The 25,768-nt window shown below is 36.3% G+C and overlaps 2 protein-coding genes across 2 annotated transcripts; both read left to right on the forward strand.

Moving 5' to 3' along the window:
* The first annotated feature begins 9,370 nt into the window (after positions 1 to 9,370).
* On the forward strand, positions 9,371 to 10,507 carry LOC112505962. The gene is made up of 2 exons (XM_025109997.1): positions 9,371 to 9,730; positions 10,232 to 10,507. The coding sequence occupies exons 1-2, from the start codon at positions 9,371 to 9,373 to the stop codon at positions 10,505 to 10,507; spliced, it is 636 nt and encodes a 211-aa protein (XP_024965765.1).
* A 460-nt stretch (positions 10,508 to 10,967) lies between these two features.
* On the forward strand, positions 10,968 to 14,996 carry LOC112505963 (putative UPF0481 protein At3g02645). Its single transcript, XM_025109998.1, has 3 exons — positions 10,968 to 10,999; positions 11,215 to 11,236; positions 13,539 to 14,996. The coding sequence occupies exons 1-3, from the start codon at positions 10,968 to 10,970 to the stop codon at positions 14,892 to 14,894; spliced, it is 1,410 nt and encodes a 469-aa protein (XP_024965766.1). The 3' UTR covers positions 14,895 to 14,996.
* Positions 14,997 to 25,768: the final 10,772 nt, after the last annotated feature.

Genomic DNA, 25,768 nt, shown 5'->3' on the forward strand with positions numbered 1-25,768 from the left:
TTGTCACCCTCCATCCCTCTTCATCTATATCTTCTATGGTTGTCGTATGTGTGGCACATACCCCAACCATTTCAGTGACTCAACTCACTGAATGTGTGATTTCCAGCATTGCCACTACAGATCCTCCACTTATTTTCTCAACCATTCTCTTATCCTCTCCTTTTTTGGTCTCTATTACAAGAGCTAATGAACCAATGGTGGTTGTCCCCACTATTGGTGAAGCTATCACCATAGGACCTGAGGATGCTCCTCTTGACTCCCCTTAGCAACATGTGGTTGATCCTCTCGACAACGCATTCGAGAAGTTTGTCCTCAATTGTAATCATTCGGATATTACTGAGGAACCCTCAAGTATACACCAAATCCTCTCCCTTTCTTTCTATGTTACTAACCCTGAGCTCTCTCATGCTCAGTGATCTCCTCTTTATGCAGGTCCTATGGAGACCGAAACCTTAGTCACTGACACTGATGTGTATGATATGGCTGGGGACGTCAAGCTGCTTCTCCCTGTTATTGCGACCTTCCTTGAAAAAATGGATGAGGTTTAATAGGGAATGACCTTGAAGGAAGACCTGACTCACGATCTCTCTGTTGTCCAAGATGAGATACGTGAAGTCAAAAGTGAGATGAACTGCATGAAGATGGGAATCCAACACAACTTCGATGCCATTGATGATATATTTATAAAGGCTGAGGATGTCTTGGCTCAACACATTACCAAGAATGGTGAGCTCCTTGAATGGATTTTTCAGTTTCTACACAAGCCGGAGCCTGTCCCTGAATCTTCCTTCAATGTTGCTGATTGCCATCAGCTAGACATGGATGCTGAGCTTAACCTTCAACAAGCGAAAGTTCTTGTCTCCATAAAGAAGATGCTGAACAACCTGGATTCTCGCCTCCCTCTCTCTGTTGATGATGATAAAGAAAAGGGGAAAATGCTGCTAAAAAAGATGTTGATATCGTGGTCGTTGTTGACGGTGAAAATCTTTCTTCCACCTCTGCATTTCAAAATGCTGGTGATGAAGGAGAGGGTGAAGTTGAGGATGATGAGGATCCCAAGATCCATGACTCAGGTGCTAACCTTGGTTAAAATGACGAAGACGATGATGATGATGATGATGATTTCTCCGTCCAGGTCATCCGAAGACAACTTACTAAAGAAATCTCCTTCAGGGAACCTGCTTCCCAAGAGACATATCCTCTCACCAGCACTCCTACTCTGGAAAAGGGAAAGGAGTTGCTGAAGACAACTTAGCCCCACTCCTTGGGGCGTTCAACTATCTTGAGGACGCAAACACTTCAACCATGTTTGTACCCTCCACCTCAAAAGTTGAATCTTTTTTTCTCTACCTCCTACCTCTAAAACCTTATCTCTCTCTGCAATATTCGATCTTAACCACTCAACCCATCTTCCCTCCCATTTTGAAGTTCACGAGGATGATGAAGATGAAGATGAAGCCTGCAATCTCACCCCTAGGAAGTTATAAAGACAACCTGTATGCTCCAAGGTTGGAGAAGATTTAAGGATGGCCGCTTCTAAGTCAACTTCACCAATCCAAAGTAAAATTTCCTCTTCGTACTTGTGAATGTGATGAGTTTGACTCTTTCTCTGAAGCTGAATGCGAATAATCCCTAAAAGCTGAACAAGAGCTGAAGCAACAACCACAGCAACTGAAAGACAGTCTGGAGTTAGCCAAGACTCTAGCTGAAGAAGCTCATGAAGAAGGGATGTTCACGCATAATAATCCCCTCAATGCTCAAGCCCTACTCTTGGAAGAAGCTGAACAGAAAAGACAAAGGGTGCAGATGCTGAAGGATCATGACCTAAATTGGTGTTGAGAAAGGATCGAAACAAGATTGAGCCCTCACAGAATTTCAAATGTCACAATCAGTGGACTAATGAAAGATGGTGGCCTTCTAGTTTCTATGGTCATCTTTCAAGAGAACAACGATGCTGTTATGGAGTATCCCTCCTTCCTCAGCTAGTATGGCTTCTATGAATGGTTTGAGATTTGACAAGCAATTCAAAAGTCTAAATCTAAGCATACGTCTTACATTGAAGAAGTTCTTAATGAACTTTTCAACAAAGTGTCAAATATCATNTATTGCGACCTTCCTTGAAAAAATGGATGAGGTTTAATAGGGAATGACCTTGAAGGAAGACCTGACTCACGATCTCTCTGTTGTCCAAGATGAGATACGTGAAGTCAAAAGTGAGATGAACTGCATGAAGATGGGAATCCAACACAACTTCGATGCCATTGATGATATATTTATAAAGGCTGAGGATGTCTTGGCTCAACACATTACCAAGAATGGTGAGCTCCTTGAATGGATTTTTCAGTTTCTACACAAGCCGGAGCCTGTCCCTGAATCTTCCTTCAATGTTGCTGATTGCCATCAGCTAGACATGGATGCTGAGCTTAACCTTCAACAAGCGAAAGTTCTTGTCTCCATAAAGAAGATGCTGAACAACCTGGATTCTCGCCTCCCTCTCTCTGTTGATGATGATAAAGAAAAGGGGAAAATGCTGCTAAAAAAGATGTTGATATCGTGGTCGTTGTTGACGGTGAAAATCTTTCTTCCACCTCTGCATTTCAAAATGCTGGTGATGAAGGAGAGGGTGAAGTTGAGGATGATGAGGATCCCAAGATCCATGACTCAGGTGCTAACCTTGGTTAAAATGACGAAGACGATGATGATGATGATGATGATTTCTCCGTCCAGGTTATCCCAAGACAACTTACTAAAGAAATCTCCTTCAGGGAACCTGCTTCCCAAGGGGACATATCCTCTCACTAGCACTCCTACTCTAGAAAAGAGAAAGGAGTTGCTGAAGACAACTTAGCCCTACTCCTTGGGGCGTTCAACTATCTTGAGGACTCAAACACTTCAACCATGTTTTCACCCTCTACCTGAAAAGTTGAATCTTTTTTTTTCTCTACTTCCTACCTCTAAAATCTTATCTCTCTCTGCAATATTCGATCTTAACCACTCAACCCATCTTCCTTCCTATTTTGAAGTTCACGAGGATGATGAAGATGAAGATGAAGCCTGCAATCTCATCCCTAGGAAGTTATAAAGACAACCTGTGTGCTCCAAGTTTGGAGAAGATTTAAGGATGGCCGTTTCTAAGTCAACTTCACCAATCCAAAGTAAAATTTCCTCTTCGTACTTGTGAATGTGATGAGTTTGACTTTTTCTCTGAAGCTGAATGCGAAGAATCCCTAAAAGTCGAACAAGAGCTGAAGCAACATCAACAACAACTGAAAGACAGTCTGGAGTTAGCAAAGACTCTAGCTGAAGAAGCTCATGAAGAAGGGATGTTCACGCATAATAATCCCCTCAATGCTCAAGCCCTACTCTTGGAAGAAGCTGAACAGAAAAGACAAAGGGTGCAGATGCTGAAGGAYCATGACCTAAATTGGTGTTGAGAAAGGATCGAAACAAGATTGAGCCCTCACAGAATTTCAAATGTCACAATCAGTGGACKAATGAAAGATGGTGGCCTTCTAGTTTCTATGGTCATCTTTCRAGAGAAYAACGRTGCTGTTATGGAGTATCCCTCCTTCCTCARCTAGTWTGGCTTCTATGAATGGTTYGAGATTTGACAAGCAATTCAAAAGTCTAAATCTAAGCATACGTCTTACATTGAAGAAGTTCTTAATGAACTTTTCAACAAAGTGTCAAATATCATCGAGGTTTGTCCTCTGCCACAGAAGTCCTCTCGAAGAAGAAACAACCTTTTTGCTCCTAGAGAAGGTTCGTCCCACAGAAATGAGCATTAAGCAAAATTCTCAGTGAAAGAACTTTTCAAGAACAGGAATAAGCTAAATATCTCAATGCTGAATCTGTCACTGCCTGAAAATAGACCTTTTATTCCCAATACAGTGCATGTGAAACCTGAATAGGGACTTATGTTCATTGACTATGATGGTCAATACAGGTTTTAGCGAGTATCTGAGTTCCATCTCGTCCCAATAGATCAATTAGAATATCTTCTAACATGGTTGAATGAAAACCTTTTTTAATAGATGATGGACCGTAGGATTCGAAAGAAATACTCAGAAGAAAGATTCGAGGAGAAGATGTTCCTGACTACATCAACTTCGAAGATCTAGATTACAAACCCTTCAATCTTGTAAACCTTGTATATCTTTTACCTTTTCATTCAGTGTGTAGCTTTTATTTCTAATGTCTACCAAAACCGATTGTAATCCTTTGTAATATTTTGTCTTGAATGATATTTCATTATTATGATTGGTTCACTAAAAAAGATTATTGAAAAAAGTAAATGAGACATGTACTTATGAGTGTTCTATTTATCTTTTATATTCTCTGACACCTTTCTTGTCAGTGAATATGCTCTCAGTGTTGAGTTATTTATATTATGTAATTTCATTCTTTCCTTGTAATCCTTTACAAATAAGTGAATTTTCATAATAAACCCTATCACTGAAAACGATCCCAAAAACAGTAAAAAAGGACATGTATTTTACAAGTACCTTTTTCCATAATGTATCAATTAAGCAATTTTCTTTATGTTGCTTTGTCATCATCAAATAGGGGATATTGTTGATCCATACTCTTTCAGTGGTTTGATGATGATCTTTTTTATCTAGAGACAAGTACTTAGTTCTCTTTATTCAATTTCAGTGATTATCACTGAGTCTATTTAGTTATTGCTGAAAAAATATTGTAATTCTCAAGAGACAAGTATTCTTCAAGAAGACAAAACTCACATCACAAGAACCTTCAGTGATATCAAAGATAAAACTGAAGATAGAGACAAGTAATTCACGATCTGATGTTGTTTTAGTGATAACAATCCTGTCTACAAACATGTGTGAAGTCTGCTCAAGATTCAACAAACACCGAAGAAACTTTAGAGTTATTCAAGTGTCAGCGATCAAATTAATCTTGTTCAAGATTAGTTTTTTGTCTTATCCCTCTGCACAGAAAGGACAAACCCATACCTCTCAAAGTAAATCACTCATACAAAATTACCCTATTGTCTCCAAACGTGCTTACCTACTTTCTGAATGACTATTGTTCATATATGACCAAAAGGCTGTATATCTGAAGATAAAGGACAAGTTCACCTCTAGAATCTTGCCACGTGCCTTGTTATATCTGACTTACATTTAATGCAATGGGTATAAATAGTCATGGAGACTCTCCTCTCCAAATACCCAAGAAGAGAGACACATACAAGAAGCACATATTTCCTACCCTTGCGAAGTTACGTTTACTTTACGTGAAGAACATCAACTGAGCTTACTCTCAAGCAAAGTTATTGCATCTTCTTTAGCAAGTCTTTTCTTCCTTGCTTTTTTGTATCTTGTATGCTCCTTAGATTGTTTTAGATAACTTTTGTATCTTGTCTTATTCCGCAAACAATCTGTAAATTCTATATTGATCTTCTCTTATCAATAAAGGATTTTAAAAAGTGAAATATTTCTGTGTTTGTATTCATCCCTCCCCTTCTACAAATTGTTACTTTTAGACTCTTGTAGATCCGTCTAGGACCAACAATTTCCACCTATAACGTTTTCATTATTGACCTTAAGAGCTTTTTTTGTTCTAACATTTCTAGCATTGTTATTTGAAAGAACCTTGTTATAAAGAACCTTGTTATGTCTATCAACCACATGCAGTAGGTAGATGAGTTTGTCAAAATGTTACATTCCAACTTATATTGGTTCATTAATATTTACTGATATATGAAAGGTGGAAATAAAGTTATGAATCATGTAATCTTCTGTGAGTTCCTTGCCATGAAAATTGAGATGAATTTTGAGACACAACATTTCTTTGTTGAAATCAGTCACCTTCTTATAATCGAGTGAGTTTCATTCCACTATATGATTAGTTTGGGAAGTACATCCTAATCAATACTCCTGATTTTCCTTTTCAAGGCATCCAACGGTTCTTGGGGATTATAGTTTAGGATATTCTATATAAAAGGTTGTGACTTATGTGTCATCTCAAAAATCTCAAGTTATTTACTTGTACCTTAATAGTTGACTTTTAGGGTCAATGCGTTTTGATGAGTGTTAGGTATATTATTGTACATTTCCAACAGAAGTAGTCTTTCTATTGGACATCATCTATGGTACTTAAGTTCTTTTGAGTTTAGGACATCGAATCCCAGAATTAAAATAAAGTGGAGAGAATGAATATGTAATTCCCAGTAATCAAAAACCTTTAAATATGGACGATTACCTAGAGATAAAGATAAGCATGGAAGGAGATTTACTCCATAAATAACTCTAAACGTTTATGTCTATCTTTATTTCCACATCCTTTTGACGATGACATATTTATCCTACAATATTTTTGAATATTTATAGAAACAAAATATATATTAGAGTAAATTGCAATTTTGGTCCTCGTGGTTTGTTGTTTTTCTTGGTTTGAGTCCTTACAAAATTATATTGCAAAACACCCTCGTTATATGCAAAAGTGCTTGGTTTAGATCCTTGAGGCTAACTATGTTAGATTGCCTATGTTAAACACCCTCATGTGCCTTGCATGCTAGGGTAAATGGATCATTTTGCATTACTCTCCTTCTTTTATCCTTTTAATCGGCTAAAACCCTCACTCGTGACCTCTATACCCCTTTTCCTTTCCATTTTCTTCGATCATCCTCTTCTCTCATTCTTGTCCGGAAATTCACTCGACACAACCAACATCTTGTCTTCTCCTTTCTCCCTTCTCCCACCTCTTTTTATTTATCCCTTCTCACTAATGAACAACCACCATTGCTGCACCACCACCAGCACCTCCACCACCTTCGTCGATGCTTCTCACTTTTCTCTATCTAAATCCAGGTCGATTAGACCCTGATCCGACGATGATTTGAGTGTAGATGAATGACATCCAAGCTTTATGTTTCTGTTGATTTTAAACGAATACCAGATGGAAAAAGGGATTTGGAATCGCTTCGTTCTACCGACAGTCCAGAAGGGCAATCTGATGGAAACTGGAAAAGAGAAAAGGTTAGAAATCGAAATTGATCAAATCCACACGTTGGCTTTTTAAACAAAGGGATTTCAAAGCGACATCTGGAACTCTATTGCCTCTATGGTGGAAGATTGGTTGTTTGTGGCACTCTCCATAAAAGGAGAAGAGTGTTTCGAGGAAACAAGGGAAGGAAAACCGACTGCCGTCATCATCGTCTTCGGGAATGATGCTGAGTTTTTGAAAGCATTTTTGATCAAAGAATATAAGATCATAAAAAAGGCAATGGAAGAAGAAGAGAAGATCAACGAATTGACTATAGCGTTGGTTTATATACAAAGTTCTATGGTTTTATATTTCTTTTTTGTCTTTAATCAATATGTAATTGTTGATTCTGGAATTTTAACCGAAAACCCAGAAACTATTTGACTGGAGGGCACAGACGGACCTAGGTAAGTGGCATGGGTGGCACGTGCCACCGTATTATTTCTCCGCCGAAGGGTAAAAAATTTAGGTTTGTGAACGGTGCTACCGTATCGTTTTAGATGGTGCTACCGTATTTTCAAGAATTCCAAATAGTGCAACTAAAACCAAATAAAACAAAACCCAAATAGCCAAATCAAAATTCTAAAATGCAAAGCCCAATTGCCAAACCAAATCAAAAATTGTTCTAAATTAAACAAAGCCCATAATATATCAATTAATAAAACAAATGAAATGATAAAGGCCTTACTTAGGCTTAGCCCAACAGCCCTTAAGGCTTAAAGCCTTAAACCATACCAGTCGGCCAAGGTGATTTGATTGGAACGATTAGAACGATTCAGACCAGTAGCAACATCAATTGAGCAACAACGAGTCACGATTTGGGTGATTCGACTGGAATGATTCGGATGATTCTTGAAGACTCGGATGATTCTCAAACGATTCTCGAACGATTCTCACTTCAGTCACTTGTTACATGGCTATTTGGTGACTTTGATCTCTATTTTCAAATTTACTCATTTTAGGTATCCATTTTTACTCTTAATCTTAGATTACTTATCTATTGATCATCAATACAATTTTACATTATTCTAGTTCATAAGTTCATTAGTAATTAGTTGTAGTTAAGACTGTTAAGTAGTTTTAGTTGATTACTTGATTACTTGATTACTCTTAAGTTAAGTAGTTAACTCTTGAATTTGATGATGATCCATCGCTCTGCTTGACTACTTGAATAATGATCATTGATTTGCTTTAATAATGATCATCGCTCTGCTTGACTGCTTGAATAATGATCAATTCATGACTGTTTTTGACAAAATGGCAAAATACAGATAATGTTAGAATGATCAATGATGGTTTGTTCACTTCAGTAGACAGTAGTTTAGTACTTTAGTTTGATCAATGATCATTGATTTGCTTCATTAGTTCATTAGTTGATTACTGAGTTTAGTTGATGATGTTCAGTCTTCAGATGTTGATTAGATTTACATTACTCATTGCTGATTACTTGATCATTGCTTTATTACTTAGATTTACATTACTCATTCATTATGGAAAAATATTTGAAACGAAAAGCTTCATCAACCGGTAATAATGATGTATCCAACAATATGGTTGATGTTAACGATCTTCCTGGGGATCCATTAGAGAGACCCAAAATTATAACTTATAACCCAAATCAAAGAGATAAAATTAGACGAAAATACTTGGTAAGGGGTCCTTGTCAACCACGAGGTCACATCGTTCCAACCAAAGTTATAGGGGCTAAAGCAAGACGGTTTGTTGTTACTTGGTTTGATCAATTTAAGTGGTTGGAATACAGTGTAAAAATAAATAGAGCATATTGTTTGTCTTTTTACTTGTTTAGAGACCAAGGTGGGAATCATAAGATGGATGCATTTGTGACAGAGGAATTCAATAATTGGAGTAAAAAATATAGACTTACGCTTCATGAGGGTGAGGTTAATAGTTTTCACCATAAAGCTCTTAAAAAATGTGAAGATTTGGTTAACCAAAACCAATCAATTGTTGTTGCCCTTCGTAAGCAAACAGAACTCATGAAGACCGAGTACCACATGCGATTGAATGCTTCCGTTGAAGTTTGTAGATACTTGTTGGAGAATGTTTTACCATTTCGTGGCAATAATGAGTCGAAAAAGTCTATGTACAAAGGGCTTTTCTTGGGGACTTTAAAGTTAATCGGAAGAACAAATGGTGATATTGAAAAGGTTATATTACAAAATACCCCGAAGAACAATCAATTGACATATCCAAAGTTTCAAAAAGATCTTGTTACTTGCTTTGCAGAAGAGGTGTTGATATCCATTATTGGGGAAATTGGTGATGATGTATTTGCTTTGTTGGTGGATGAGTCTAGTGATGTCTCTAGGTAAGAGGACAAGGTTATGATGGTGCTAGCATTATGAGTGGTAAGTTTAATGGGTTGAAAGCTTTGATCTTGAGTGATAATAACTCGACATTTTATATACATTGTTTTGCCCATCAACTTCAGTTAGTAGTTGTGGCGGTTGCAAAAAAACACGAAGATATTAAGGACTTCTTTGATTTGCTTGCCTCGGTTGTTACTGTTGTAAACTCTTCATGCAAACGAAAAGATATGCTACGAGAAAGTCACAAAGAGAGAATTCAAGAAGAAATTGGAAATAACGAAATTGAGACTGATAAGGGGTTAAACCAAGAGATTTCCCTTGTACGAGCTGGAGATACACGATGGAATCCTCATCTTAAAACAATCGTGAGTTTGATGGCTTTGTTTCCGGAGGTTATATAGGTGCTTGAATATGTCGAAGATGATGGTTATAATGGAGCTAGTTGGATTCACGCAAGAGGTCTTTTATCATACTTAAAGACATTTGAATGTGTGTTTTATATGCATTTGATATCAACGATCTTAGGGTTAACAAATTCATTGTCTCAAGCTCTTCAAAGGAAAGATGAAGACATCTTGGAAGCTGTTGATTTGATAGGAACAACCAAAGGTCAATTACAAATGTTCAGAGAAAATGGGTTTGATCAATTTTTGGAGAAATGCTACTCTTTTTGTGATAAACATAAGATCGTCAAGTTGGATACGGCTGAAGCTTATGTTAATACAATAAATCCAAGGAAGAGGATGAACATTAATCAACATTACTATAACTATGATATATTCAAAACTGTTTTGGATATGCAGATCTGAGAGTTTGGTGATCGTTTTTGTGAGATAAGCGCCAACTTGCTTTAAAATATGGCAGCTTTGAATCCACGCAAATCGTTTTTTCAGTTTAACAAATCAAGCTTATTGAAGTTGAGTCAGATGTATCCCCGAGATTTTGAAGACAAGGAAAGGATCATTCTTGAGCACGAACTTGACATCTACAATCATTCTGTTTATAATAATGTCAGATTTGCCAACTTAAACGGTATTGCCGACCTCGCCAGATTGATGGTGGCAACAAGAAAGCATCTTTCTCATCCTTTAGTCTACCGGTTATTGAAGCTAACACTGGTTTTGCCTGTTGCAACTGCTATGGTTGAAAGATGCTTTTCGACGATTTAAGTTTCTCAAGACATATTTATGTAATCGAATTGGTGATGACTTTTTGAATTCTGCTCTCATTTGTGCCATAGAAAAGGAAGCACATAATAATGTTAAAAATGAAGATGTCATCGATCGTTTCAAAAAGATGAATGCACGCCGAGGACAAATTTAGGAGTTGTTTCTCAATTCTATAAAAACCATACTTTTTGTAATTATTTTTTGGTATATATTGACCGTTTTCAAAAGATAAAGACGCGTCGGGTACAAGTTTAGGAGTTGTTTATCGGTTCTATAAAAACCATATTTTTTGTAATTATTTTTAGATGTATATTATATTATATTAATTATATGGTGCCACCGTTTGAAAAATTTTCTGGATCCGTCCCTGTTGGAAGGGAGTGTATCTCGATGTTTGGGAAGGGAGACGAGATGGGCGATCACTGATCAACTGCGGCTTTGGTTTTTTATTTCACCGATAATGGAGGTTGCGGGTAAGGATGATTGTGTCGTGTGATAGTGGGAAGCAACAAAATAGGGCTTCTTCTTTGGTTTTTGGTTGTCGTCAAGCATCAAAACAGGGGTTCACCCGATTACACAACCACCATGGGGTATTGAGGAGAAAAAGAGGAGACAACCAGAACTAGAACTAGATGGAGATGTGGACAAGGGTGGATTATGGGGTCCATTTGTTTTTTATTTTATTTTATTTTCTAAAAGAAAATGAGAAAGAAACGTAGAAAAGACCAAAATACCCTTATTTGATGGTTGAGATTTAACTCTTGTTAGTCTGAGGGACCCATACCAAACACTTTTTCTTACCATGAGAGTTTTGTTGCAATAAAAATTTTGTAGGGACCCAAACCAGAAAAAACAACAAACCTCAAGGACTAAAATTGCAATTCACTCTATATATTAAAAAGAAGTATATATTGTTTCTCTTTCATGATATGACAAATTTTTGAATATGACAGATGAACCATTACAACAACTTTTTGAAAGTTGAACAAGTCTTGGTCATTGTATAATGAAACCATCATTGTTCACATGTAAAAATACATAAACGTGTAGGTCAACACCCCAAGAGCATTAGATAATTCCATTACATTATAATATTATATATATACTCCTTAATTAATTCAATCTTAAAAGTATTCAAAATTTCTCCCTCGAGAAATATTGCATCACTAATAATTTGCATATTTTTTAAAAATGAAAAAAAAATTGAATAATAAAGAGAAGTACCTCAAACGTAAATGAAACTTATAATATAGTCTTAAAAATATAAATGTCTATAAGATAATCGGAGGGAAGATATCGTTCATTGAGATACACATTAAATATAGTGCATTCATTTTATGTATAGTGTTCATCAGTTTACATCCAATCTTGTTGGATAGAATTAATCCAATCTAATCCAATTATTAATAGATTTTGAATTTTAACAATCGCTTATATATAATTAAGTTCGGACAACCAATTCGATCTATTTAACTGTGGACTTTTGATTAGTTCTGTCTATTTGTTTATTTATCTGATGCTGAAGTCTAAGCTGAAGTTGGCGTTGGGGTTGCCTTGTGTTGAAGCTGTGGATTGTGAATGAGATGACGATGGCGTCTACCGCATGCAATCACGAAGCTATAACCAGCTGCGTGGATGAAGAGAATGAGGCAAAAAACCTTGCCTCTTCCGATGGTGGGTTGCATATAATTATATATACATCAATGGACCAAACACAGTTATTTGGACATTCACTTCGTACACAAGAGAGTTTCTCGAGGTGAGGTGCACATTCTACACGTCCTCTCACGCAACCAAATTGCAGATTTTTTTTTCACAAAAGGGCTTCCACATACTTTTTGATGATTTCAGAACCTCTCAACATACGAGAGCCTCCCGCTTTGACCACAGGGGTGCATTAGCATTGTAATTATAGTAAGCATCTTAGCAGTTATGTTAGAATCAGAATTCCTGATTTCTAGTTAGTTTATTGTATTAGGCTAATCTCTCTTGTTTATAATGGTAACCTGTTATTCATTATGAAAGCAAGGAAGACAGTCCTATAAAAACGTATAAGGCGGAGGCCTAAGGCCCAATACAATATAAATGATCCTTACGACCCGAAATAATACAAGAGGACGTATAAGTTATATGTTCCTAAATACATCCCATCAATCTGTATGTAGTGGAACAATAGACATAGTGGTGTGATGTCTAGCAAAAGGCCCCCTTTAGCAACCAACTAACAAATGAATTGGTAGTCAATATGAATAGAGTAAAATGAAAAATCAAGGAAATGGTATTCATATTGAATAGACTTCAATGGTATTCATATTGAATAGACTTAAATGGTATTCATATTTTATAGACTTCACATATTAAACGTAAAATGAAAAATCCATGGAAAACTCGTCAACAAACACAAAATAATACACTACATAACAAAATGACTTTTTACCCAAAACCAAGGAAATTCCAACCTTGTTTATCGACCAGAAAATATGCGGCTGTTAAATTCCATAATTAATTCGTCAGATATATAGTCCGGGTATACGTAGTGAGGACCGATATATTATAAATGTGCCATACACTCCGATAAAATACATGTACAACAAACTGATAATTTATATTTGCTTTAATATCCTCTTGGCAGCGACTGCGACTGCAAGTGCGACTATAAGAGATGCTTGATTATAGTATATGGTCAATGATTCCATGTCTCCGTCTCCTTTCACGTTTTCTTCGTTGATTTCAGTTTTGTCTTTATAAACACCATTAGTTTTACCTACCTGTATCAATTTCACTTGTTGACGATAAAGAAAATTGAAAAAGTCAAACTTATTTTGGTAATTTGTATGGGTTGTTTGTTTCATTAGTCTATTTAAGCTGATAAATCAAATTCTTTTCATCACCAAAAACAGAATACCGAGAAGGAACCAGTTAGAACTAAGCAAGTTCATAATCGAGGTAACTATACTGTTTAAATTGAACTTACATTTTGGCTAGTATACTGTGTTTCGGAAAGTATTGCAGAGAAAAGATAACGTTTTGAATGGAAAGCAACGATTCTGGTCATGGAGATGCTGCAGATAGAATCTATGACACCATTGAAATACTTGTTGTCAAAGAGAAAAAAAGGAGACATGCCCATGAGTTTTTACCTTCCATTTACAGGGTTACAAAAACCCTTCGAGATGTCAGCCCAAATTCTTATACCCCTCGTGTGATCTCGATTGGACCTTTCCACAAAGACAACAAGATTTTGAAGGAAGCTGAGGTGCACAAGGTGGCTTATATGTTTGATCTATATGGTCGTTTAAAATCCCCACGTGAGCAAACCACGAAAGCATGTGTCAACATGGTGCTTAATAAAATAGACAGAATCAGGGCATGTTATGCAGGGAAGATGAAGACCTATGATGACCATGAATTTGCACAAATGATGGTTATCGATGGCTGTTTCATACTAGAACTCATTTACAGGTCAAACGATAGGATATATGAGAGCCCTTCGGTTTTTGTCAACAAGTTGCTCACCCTTTACGTTAAGCATGATTTGGTTCTGCTAGAAAACCAAATCCCTTTCTTTGTTCTCCAAGATCTCTTTGAGTGCACAATTAGGAAATTAGAACCTAGAGCGTCTCTTGTTAGCCTTGTTCTTTCATTTCTAAAGGATGTGAACCCCTTCCGACAAAAGCTAGTGCTCGATAATGATGAAGCTGAAACAAATCATGATCATATTCTTGGCGTTTTACAGAGATGTTACCAGCATGCACATGCCAAACCATCAGAAAATTCAAAAACAACATCGAATTCGGCTGCAGAATTTTTAAATGCAATATCATACTCGGTCACAGAACTGGCCATGGCAGGGGTAAAGTTTAAGCCTAATAATGATACAAAGTGGCTGCTAGCCATGGAATTCAAATTTTCCAGGGTTCATTGCTTTTGCTGGTCGTGGGGTAAGCCTACTTTCAGAATGCCTATGCTGCAAATTGAAGATTACACAGAGGCTGTTCTTAGGAACCTCATTGCATATGAGCAGTTCTCTCCTGCGGTTCCTGATGACGTCACATCATATGCTTTTGCCATGGAGAGGATATTAGATACTAAAGAGGACGTCCTCAAGGTAATAGAATCGAAAGTACTTACAAACAATTTGGGTTCTAGCGAACAAGCTTCAAATATGATTAACAGCATATGCAAAGAAGTTACAGTTAAGGACTTCTCTTACATCAAACAGTGGAAACAACTGGATGGCTATTACAACGGCTACTGGCCCAAAAATGTTGCGTGGTTGAGGCGTACTTATTTCAGTAGTCCATGGAGTTTTATAGCCCTACTTGCTGGATTCCTTCTTTTCGGTCTTACGGTGGCTCAGACCTACTTCACTATTCGCCCGATATAATCGCTGATTGCTTCAAGTTCATTTGCTGCTACCAATAGACTTTTGCTGTGGAGTTAATTTTCTTTCTATGTTCTTCTGTCTTGTACATTTTCTTTCATTTTTTTGTTATTTTTTTCTAATGTAAATCCACCACTAATTTTTCCTCTTATCTATCAATTTGGGTATCAATCTTGTTGGAACAAAGCATCATCACACAAACTAATAATTATGTTATTATTGTTGAAACATCATACATTACATATAGCAAACAAACCGAAACCTATATACTAAACCAAAGGACACATCCGTTCAGACCAACAGATGCGACACCCTTTCATATGACAGTTAAATAAATGTCATGTAACCCCTAATGGCTATAAACTAAATTAACGGTAACAGAATAAACGACCATATAGCGATATTAACGACTTTATGAAACCAGATTCTAGCTTAATATTTAACACACCCCCTCAAGCTAGAATGGTTTAACACCCAAACTTTTCTTCATGTGTGTGAACAGCCCCACTTGTAGTGCTTTTGTAAAACAATATGCAACTTGATCTTTAGAGACGCAGAATTCGATCCTTACTTCTTCATTGGCGAGCAATTCTCGTATAAAGTGAAACTTTATACGGATATGCTTGCTCTTGCCATGAAATACAAGATTCTTAGAGAGAGCTATGGCAGATTGATTATCACAGAAAATGGTTGTAGGTTCTTCCTGTGAATGTTCTAATTCCTTCAGAATGGCTCTAAAGCTTGGCATCCAGCAACAGATAAAGACATGTATTATGCTTCTGTTGAGGACAAAGCCACAACACTTTGCTTCTTCAATTGCCAAGACACTGCCCTGTCCCTAGATAGCAGTGCTTCTTCCATCATCCATACTGCCTCTGTAATAACTGTCGCTAAAGCGAACTAACTTGAAATTTTTTGATCTTGAGTAGGAAATTCCATGATTCACAGTCCCCTTAATGTACTTCAAAACTCTTTTTCCTGCATCCGAATGGCTCTTTTTGGGCATTTCCACAAATCTGCTAATGATACTTACTGAAAATGCGATATCAGGTTTGGTGGCAGTCAAGTACATCAGACTGCCAACCAAACTTCTATATAAGCTTACATCAATAAATTCTTCCCTGTCATCTTTGTGCAACTTGAGACCAAACTCCATTGGGGTAAGTGAAGGATTGGTTTGACTCATATTAAACTTTTCTAATAAGGTTTGAGCATACCTCTGCTGTGTGATCTTGATTCCCTCTAAATCTTGCTTTACYTCAATTCCCAGRAAGTAATGTAACAGTCCCATGTCGGTCATTTCAAATTCTTGTTTCATGCTTTCTTTGAATTCATCAATCAGCTGCTGTGAATTCCCTGTAAACACTAAGYCATCCACATAAATGCATACCATAAGAATCATACCTTTGATTTTCTGAGTAAAAAGAGTATGTTCTTGGGAGCATTTGTTGAATCCATGTACCATAAAATAACTTTCAATACGGCTGTACAAGGCTCTTGGAGCCTGTTTTAAACCGTATAAAGCTTTCTTTAAATGGCAGACCTTGTATTCCTCTCATTTCTTTATGAAACCTTCCGGCTGATCTATATAAACATCTTCTTCCAAAAAACCATTCAAGAAGGCAGATTTTACATCCATTTGATGTATTTGCCATTTATTTTGAGCAGCTAATGCCAAAACCAATCTAACTGGTTCAAGCCTTATAACAGGAGCAAACACTTCTTGGTAGTCTATGCCATGTTTTTGCTTATATCCTTTAACAACCAACCTTGCTTTGTGCCTATCCACCTCTCTTTTCTCATTTAACTTAGTCTTGAAAATCCATTTAACCCCTATGGGTTTATGTCCACTTGGAAGAGTAACTAACTCCCATGTGTTGTTTCTCATAATGGATTCCATCTCCTTGTTCATTGCTTCCCTCCATCTAGCATCTTGATAAGCTTTCTTGAAGGACACTGGATCTGCATCAGAGAACAGCACAAAGTCTGTTGTATCATTAAAGTCTAAGCTTCTTGGATTACATAGACATCTCTTAAGCTTCTGTATCCTCTTACTGGTGGACTTTTAGGAGAGCTTTCAGAAAGTCTTGTGCTACTTGAGTTTGGAGGCATGATGGGAGTTTCAGAAGTAGGAGAATGATGATCATTTTGTTCAGATTCTACATCTCTTTGAACTTGTTCTTTCTCCAGAATTTGAGTGCTACCTTCATTTTGAGTTGATCCATCACACCAACTCTTTCCTTCTTCAAATACCACATCTCTACTAACAATTGTTTGTTGTGTGATAGGATTATACAGCTTATAAGCTTTGGATATCTCATTGTAACCTATGAAGATGGCCTTCTCAGATTTGTCTTCCAACTTAGTTATCTTTTGATAAGGTATATGAATGTAACCAATGCAACCAAAAGTTCTGAGGTGACTCACAGTGGGTTTGTAGCCACTCCAAGCTTCTTGTGGAGTTATTTTAGATAATCCTTTTGTGGTGGTTCTATTCTGTAAATAGCATGCACATGCCACTTCTTCTACCCAGAAAGAATGATCCAGATTCTTTCCCTTGAGCATGCTTCTAGCCTTTTCCATTAAGGTCCTATTCAGTCTTTCTGCTACCCTATTCTGCTGTGGAGTATATCTTGTTGTCACTTGATGGTGTATACCATTTTCTTTCAAGAAGTCTAAGAAGTAAGTGGAGTTGTATTCCCCACCCCCATCTGATCTCAAAGTCTTGATCAGATTTCCACTTTGTTTTTCAACATAAGTTTTGAAGCTTTTAAAATATTCAAAGACCTCAAACTTCTCTTTTAGAAAGTATACCCATAGTTTTCTTGTGAAATCATCAATGAAAGTTAAGACATACATGTTTGCTCTTATTGACGGTGTCTTCATGGGTCCACACACATCAGTGTGGATGAGTTCTAGAGATTTTGAGGCTCTCCATGCTTCTGTTTGAGGGAATGAGTCTCTTGCTTGTTTTCCAGCCATACAACTCCCACATACTTCATCAACGTTGTTTATGATAGGCATTCCTTTCACTAAAATGTGTCTTTGCATGTAGCTTAAATAGGCAAAGTTGGTATGGCCAAATCTATGATGCCATAATAAGGAGTTTTGCCTTGTGGATGCATGCAATGAAAATAGACTGTCATCCTTAAAACTTATAGGAAACATCTTGTTTCCTGCCATGCTTATCCTTCCTACTAGTGTACCTGATTGATCTTTGATGTCACATGTGTCACCTTTGAATTGTAGTTCGTACCCTCTTTGTAAAAGCTGTCCCATGCTTAATAAATTGTATTTTAAGCCAGGAACATAGTACACATTAGGTATCTTCTTTTGACCATTCCTTGTGTTTACTAAGATGTCCCCAATACCTTGTACACTTAACCTTTTATCGTCTCCAGTTTCGACTTCTTTCCGTTGTGTGTTGTCCAAATTCGAGAAAAAATCCTTGTTTCTTGTCATATGGTTACTGCATCCGCTGTCCATGTACCATGTATCTTCAGTTGGTAATTCAAGTGTGTTTAAAATCATAAACATGGTATCTTCATTATCTTCGATGTTAACAAAGTTGTTTTCCCTTTCTTCTGTGATCCTTTTCCTACAAAATTTCGCAATGTGTCCAAGTTTCTGGCAGTGATAACACTGCATAGGAGAAGGTTTGCCTCTGCCCTTCCCCTTGAAATCCGTCTGTGATTCTCTCGGTTGAAACTTGTTTCTGTCTTGAGGGGTTGAACTACTTGGTGATTGCAATTAAAATGCCTACTCATATGGATTGCCATCGAACTATTCATCCTAAGTTCGTGAGATTGCAGGATTCCCAACAATCTTTCAAGTGACATAATAGAGATATCTTTTGATTCCTCTATCGCTACTACCACATATTCAAGTTTTCGAGTTAAACTCCTTAAGATCTTTTCTACAACTCTTCTATCTTCTATTATTTTACCATTGAGATGAAGTTGATTCAGAACAAGGATAGTTCTGTTGTAAAAATCCTCGATGGTTTCTGAATCCTTCATCTTTAAACCATCGAATTCGCATCTCAAAGTTTGGAGCCTTACTGTCTTGACTTTTTCTTCTCCTTTGTATGTTCTATGTAGCATATCCCATGCTTATTTCGCTGTTTTTGTTGTAAATATCCTCACAAATATCGTTAATCTACGGCTTGGTAGATTGTGAATAGTGCCTTCTTGTCTTTCTTTTTAAGTTCTCTGATTTCCCCTTCCTGTTCTTCGGTGAAATCGTTCAATTCTATAAGTTCATCAACACCTTGATTGATGATGTCCCACAATTCTTGAGACTCGAACAATACCTTCATCTGGATATTCCAGTGATGGTAATTTCTCTCATTTAATTTGGGTAGTCGATGATGATGAATGCTATTTGAAGTCAAAGCCATTGTAGAACACGAGCTCTAATACCACAATGTTGGAACCAAAGCATCACACAAACTAATAATTCTGTTATTATTGTTGAAACGTCATACATTACAAACAACAAACAAACCGAAACCTATATACTAAACCAAAGGACACATCCGTTCAGACCAACAGATGCGACACCCTTTCATATGACAGTTAAATAACTGTCATGTAACCCCTAACGGCTATAAACTAAATTAACGGTAACAGAATAAACGACCGTATAGTGATACTAACGACTTTATGAAACCAAAATCTAGCTTAATATTTAACAAATCATACTTCATGGTTTCCGATGTTTTTCATGGATTATTCCATCGTGCATCAATTTGGGTTTCATTAAAGTTCGTACATGATCTATGAACAACTGTTAGGTTTCACCTTAATAGAAATTGCAAATTAAAACTCACTAGGATAAGTGGTATTATTGAACCAGACAACTCCGAAAGACAATTCTACTTTATTCCTCTGAAACAACGGATGATTCCGTACTACAGTTCGATGGTGGAACTTTTGTTTTGTTCCAACAAATTCCCTTTATTTATAGACAAGACGAATATAATTAATGAATTAAAATGAAGTGGGTATGAGAAACAACATGAAAGATGTCAGCTAGCGCTGCTATTAATTAAAAAAAAAATGAATAGAAAGAGACATTGCAATCCAAATCTACTCCAGAAGTATGCTTCATTGGATTAGATATATAGGCATATTTGGTCCTCATGTTTGAAGACTCATCCTAACAGAGGTGCTAATTCAATAAGATGTGAATAGCATTTATTTGAAGAAGTCCTTTTATCCATAAAAGAGTCAAGAAAAATAGGGTCAAATTTAACCTAGCGATTAAAACACCTACAACAATTTCACGTCTATAAGACGCTAATTTTTTTTAAATGTCATAATATCTACTTTATAGGATCGAACACTTGTGCGTCATATGTAAAAGTGTTACAACAAGTTCATGTATCGTTTTTGGGCATCTTAACAACTTTTTAGAACATTTTTGAAATAAATTGTCCTATTAGCTCTCTTATAGAATGCTTTTGAGATATGTCCTATAAACACATCTTTCAGTTGGATCCGTGTTTCATATTTTTCAAATAATGTCGTTAATACGGTCAAGACAAAGTGAAGAAAGGTATTTTGGTCTAATCCATATAACTTGTAGATGGTTTGCCAGTTGTTGGTTAATTGGGAGGTGCTAGAAGGTTCTAGTTGGTTTGCTTATTGTAGTATAACTAGATGTACTCTTTGTTTTCTGTTTTTCATATGTTGAATTCCAACCTTATCTTCTCTCAATTTTCTCTCTGCCATATATGGTATCAGAACAAGACGGCCTTATTGCTTGCTTCAGTTTTTCCATTTGATTAGATTCAATTTCATCTTCGCTTCTTCAATCAATTTCCCTTACATATTCGCTATTCCTAAATCCAATGATCAATCATCCAATCAAATTGTACCCACCATTGATGATAGGGTTTTATAATTTCTCTGGCGGTTGAGATTTCATATGGCAAATAAAGCTAATCCTAACAAGAACAAACCACTTGGTTCATATTGTGATGTCGGGACATATTAAGAAGCGTTGCTACGAGCTTCAAGGTTATCCGATTGGCTATAAAACGTAGCTAATGAGTCAATAACGTGAGTGAAAATAAAGGTAATTATTATTCCTTATCCGTTCTTGCACAAAAGGTTAGGTCAGATGGTTGGGTTGTTGATTATGGTGCATTGCAACATATTTTCAACGACCTTCACGAATTTGAAAATAGGAGTATCGGATGTGGCTCAAAGCGGTATTGGATCTTGTGATCAGCAAGCATCAACTTTCATCAAGAGACATAAGTGGAGGTCTTGGGTGCATGGCTGTTTATCCACCGCCAAAGTCTTGGTTCTTGTTAGCGGGTCGCTATAAAAGAACTTTTGATGGAAAAAGGAGTGCAGCAAGGTGATACGATCGCCCCCTTTCTGTTTGTTTTGGTTGCTGAGGGGCTGAAAATTGCGATTGACGAGACTGTCGAAAAAGGGTTGTTTCAAGGTGTTTCTCACCCTAACAATGGCCCTAACACTATCTATCTCAAGACTGGTTGTGAGATCATTTTTTTGAATTTGGTGAGAATTTTAAGGTGTTTTCATCTTGCTGCCATTCTCAAGATCAACTTCGACAAAAGAAAAGTAGGGGAGATTGGAGTTAAATCGAATGAGGTGTTGGCCATGGCTAGGAGGATGAATTGCAAAGATGGCTCCATTACATTTTCTTATCTTGGTATGCCAGCGCGAGCTAGAATGTCAAAGGTTGAAAGTTCCGCTACAACAAAATTGATTTTATAGGACGCCGCCAATTTCAAAGCGTCCTATTAGACTGCTTTATAGGACTCATCTTATAGGATCAAAAAAAGAAAGGGTCTTATCTAAAGTCGTTGCAATAAGTTTATAGGAGGTTTTTGGACGTCTTAACAAGTTTTATAGAACATTTTTAATACAAAGCGTCTCATTAACTATTTTATAAGACACTATTTGAAAAAAAAATGTCTTATAAAAATAAGTGTATTATAAAAAGACGGGTTTATAGGAGACTTTTTCAAAAATGTCCTATAAAATAGTTGATAGGACGATTTGTATTAAAACTGTCCTATAAAACTTGTTAAGACGCCAAAAACTCAATTGATGGGATGATGTTTCTGCTCTACCGCATTATGATGCAGTGGTATGGCAGAGGTGGCAGGACGGAAGAAGAAAAGGAGACTTTAAGGCTTTGGCATGCATTAGGATATTTATTATACGCTAACTGGTAGAGGATGATGTTCAAGTACAGGTCAATCGTATATGCAAGGAACATATGTGGATGAGGTATTATATTCATTCATCTGATATAACTCAACCTTAAGTTCCATTACTAATCTCGTGTATGTATATATTCAATAAATATGAACAGGTGTTACAGATTTTTCATATGGATTCGCATATGTATCTTTAAATGAATTTTTTCAATAATTCACATATGAACCTTCTTTTTTTACCTTCTCATGATACGTATATATATATATATATACTAGTTGTATACCCGCGTAATATGGCGGGATGTCAAATTTTCAAATAAGTCTACAACTAAAAATAAGTGCAACTATTCATCAAAAAATACAAAATTTATATTTAAATATTCGATCTTATAGGGAACCCTTAGAAATATTTAAACCTCGGTTCCTTATAGTGGAGTTTCAACTTGAATGTTGTTGGTGGTGTACATCAACGATTGTACCTTATGCATGTGAAGATGTAATTAAGAGATTTTTGAAATTTTGGTGGAGTACTTGGCTTTATAGGTTGCATTTAAGACTTTTGGTCTAAATGCTTATTAATATAGTATAGAGAGAGAGAGAGAGAGATAGAACGACGTGGGATCGTGTGAGAATAACAATTATATTGAGGATGATGAGAACACTTGTGAGCCTCTAGATGAATAACTTCTTAATCTAACTTGATTTTCCATCAAACACTTTCAATACCTTCAACTACTTTCATCAACCTCTATCTTCACATTTTTAGCGAGAAATATAACATTCATATGCACTACAAAACAAATGACTTTTTACCCACAAAAATCACAAAGGGAAATTTCCGTCGGAAATTTTCGACGAGTCATAAAGACCAATGTTCGGGTAGAATCCAATGTTTTTCAATAACATACCTATGGATCACCGAAAGAATATTTGGGTAATCTGTCACTGATTTGAGTTTTCCACCAACATTTTACCCACCAACTTTTATGACTGTTTTGGGATGACTCAACCTTTTAGCATCGGATTTCCCATGGAAAATCCGTAGGTAAAAAGTCTTCAATTTAGTAGTGATAATATGCGAACGAACCTTATATTGTGTGAAGGTGCAATGACTGGTCATCTTCACAGAAACCGGTGAAGGTAAACATTTAGGTCCATTGCCTTTGGAAACTTCACAAAATACAACGTAAAATTCACACAATATAACGGTACCCTTCAGGATTTATCATATTCCTCACCAAAACTCTTTTTTCTCTATTGATCCCAAGTCTGAGGTTAGGTTTTGAATAATATATTTACAACTTTAACCCTAAAATTAAATTTTCTAACGAAATGGCCATCTATTACCCTATTAGCACCGTTAGGTGTGTACAGAGACTAAATTCCAAAAAAAAAATTGATTTGACTTGTTGATAGACAACTTTGACTAAACACCGGTGGTGGGTCCCACCTTTACGCACCCGGCGGTGCGCGATGCATAAGGGCCCCACCCGAAAGGAAAAAGATTTAATAACTTTAATTTTTTTTCCTCATTTTCAATACATAACACTATTTATCCTCATTCTCAATAGAAAACACTATTTATTTTTCCTCCTTCCTAATACAACACTATTTATTTTTCTCCTTCCAAAACAAAACACTATTTATTTTCCTCCTTCCTACTACAACACTATTTATTTGTCTTTTTCTTTCTCAACCCCACTATATAAACAATTCAAATTTCATATTACGAACACAAAACCAACACTTAAAAAAAACAATATATATATATATATATATATATCCGAGTTCTTTCTCAAGGATCAATGTCTTTGATTGAAAAAGTTGGAGTACGTGTTTTTGGTGAAGATTCGGGACAGTTAGTCAATGACGTGGTAGATTATATTCCAGAAACGCAAAAAGTTGTTGTATTGTTGCCGATACACTTAACATTACCCGGTTTGGTCAATTATTTAGCTAGAAAATTAAACTTACCTGATTTTCATAATCGTTTTATATTAACATATAAATCTCTGTAATCTGGTTCGATTGTCGAGTTATTTGACACCGATGACACGAGACAATTTTTGGCTATTGGTGTGGATGTCTCACCGCAAGCCTTAAGATTGTATGTTTGCAATCGTGGTGTTGAAATTTATCAATCTAATTCAAACCAAGAGATTGTTCCAGTTACTATGTATGGGCTCGAGCACCCTCAATATATACTTCAACTCGTACCGTATGTGCTAAACCAATCTGAGCCGGCTTCCAGCCAAAACATATTTCCACTCACTTCATACCAATCGTTCCAAAGTGATGAGACAACTCATAACACTCCATATTATTCGTACCAAACTCTATATCAACCATTTCAGACCCCACTTGAAACATACAGAGTATCACCCGTTTCATAGCTAGGGGACGTATGAAACTCCATATCAGTCGTACAACACTCTATATAAGTCATACGAAAATCGTCCGACGTACCAATACCAAGATCTACCATCTGATTATGGCATTCGTATTTCTGAAATTTCTGCCAAAGAATATGACGCAAATTTAGATGACACTGAAAATGCGTCTAAGAAATATAAGGTTGATTTTGATCCTTATTATGGGGCTCTCTCGGGGGATTTTTTGTATCATCCCAATATAGATGAATATCTGGGGCTACAATCAGATAGTAGTAATAGTGAATCTGATACAAAAGATAAATAAGGGTCTTGGTAGGGGTAATATTAGTAATTTGATGAGTTGTAATTTATTTTGGGGCATGCTTCCCCCATTACCAACGCCAGTCCCTATAGTGAAGCCTAAAGAACTGGCCCCCAAATATCAACATTATAAACGAGTGAAAGTTGGGCAAATTTTCAAGAGTAAAGAAGAGTTGAAACTAGCCCTAAAAAAGGGAGGAAAGAGAAAGAATACAAGTAGGACTGAAATGTCTTAAAGAGGGTTACCAGATGAAAACCACCCGCTCCACGCAATTTAGGTTCGAAGCAATATGTATATTAGAAAAATGTGAATGGCGAATAAGAGCAATCGTAATTAACGGTACAATGTTGTATCAGGTTTGTACATTTAAAGACTTGCACACATGTTCATAAACGCAAGTGTATCCCAATCACCGTCAAGCAAACAAGAAGGTGTTAGGTCATATACTGAAAGATGCAATGAATGACATAAGTAGAGTATACAAGAGCCATGACATCGTCGTCGATATGGAGAACAACTACAAAATCTCAGTTAGTTATATGCAAGCTTGTCGTGCAATGTGTTATGTCATTCTCCTCCTAATAGGCGACCTGGCAGAATCGTTTTCTTTATTTTCGGTATAATGCTACAATTTGGAAAAGGCTAATCCAACGATTCGATCGTTTGTGAATCATTGTAGAAATGATATTATATTAAAATCAATACATTGTAGAAACAAGATTATATAAAAATTAATACATTGTAGAAATGAGATTATATAAAAAATCAAATTGTACAAACGAGATTATATTAAAACTAATACATTGTAGAAACGAGATTATAAAAAAAGAAGTAATACATTGTAGAAATGAAATTATTTAAAAAATCAAATTGTGAAAACGAGATTATATTAAGATTAATACATTGCAGAAATGAGAATATATTAAAATTAGTACATTGTAAAAATGAGATTATATAAAAAATACATTATAAAAACGAGATT

The sequence above is a fragment of the Cynara cardunculus genome (genome assembly GCF_001531365.2).
Source record: "Cynara cardunculus var. scolymus isolate 2C chromosome LG 2, CcrdV1, whole genome shotgun sequence".
NCBI classification, from domain to species: Eukaryota; Viridiplantae; Streptophyta; class Magnoliopsida; order Asterales; family Asteraceae; genus Cynara; species Cynara cardunculus.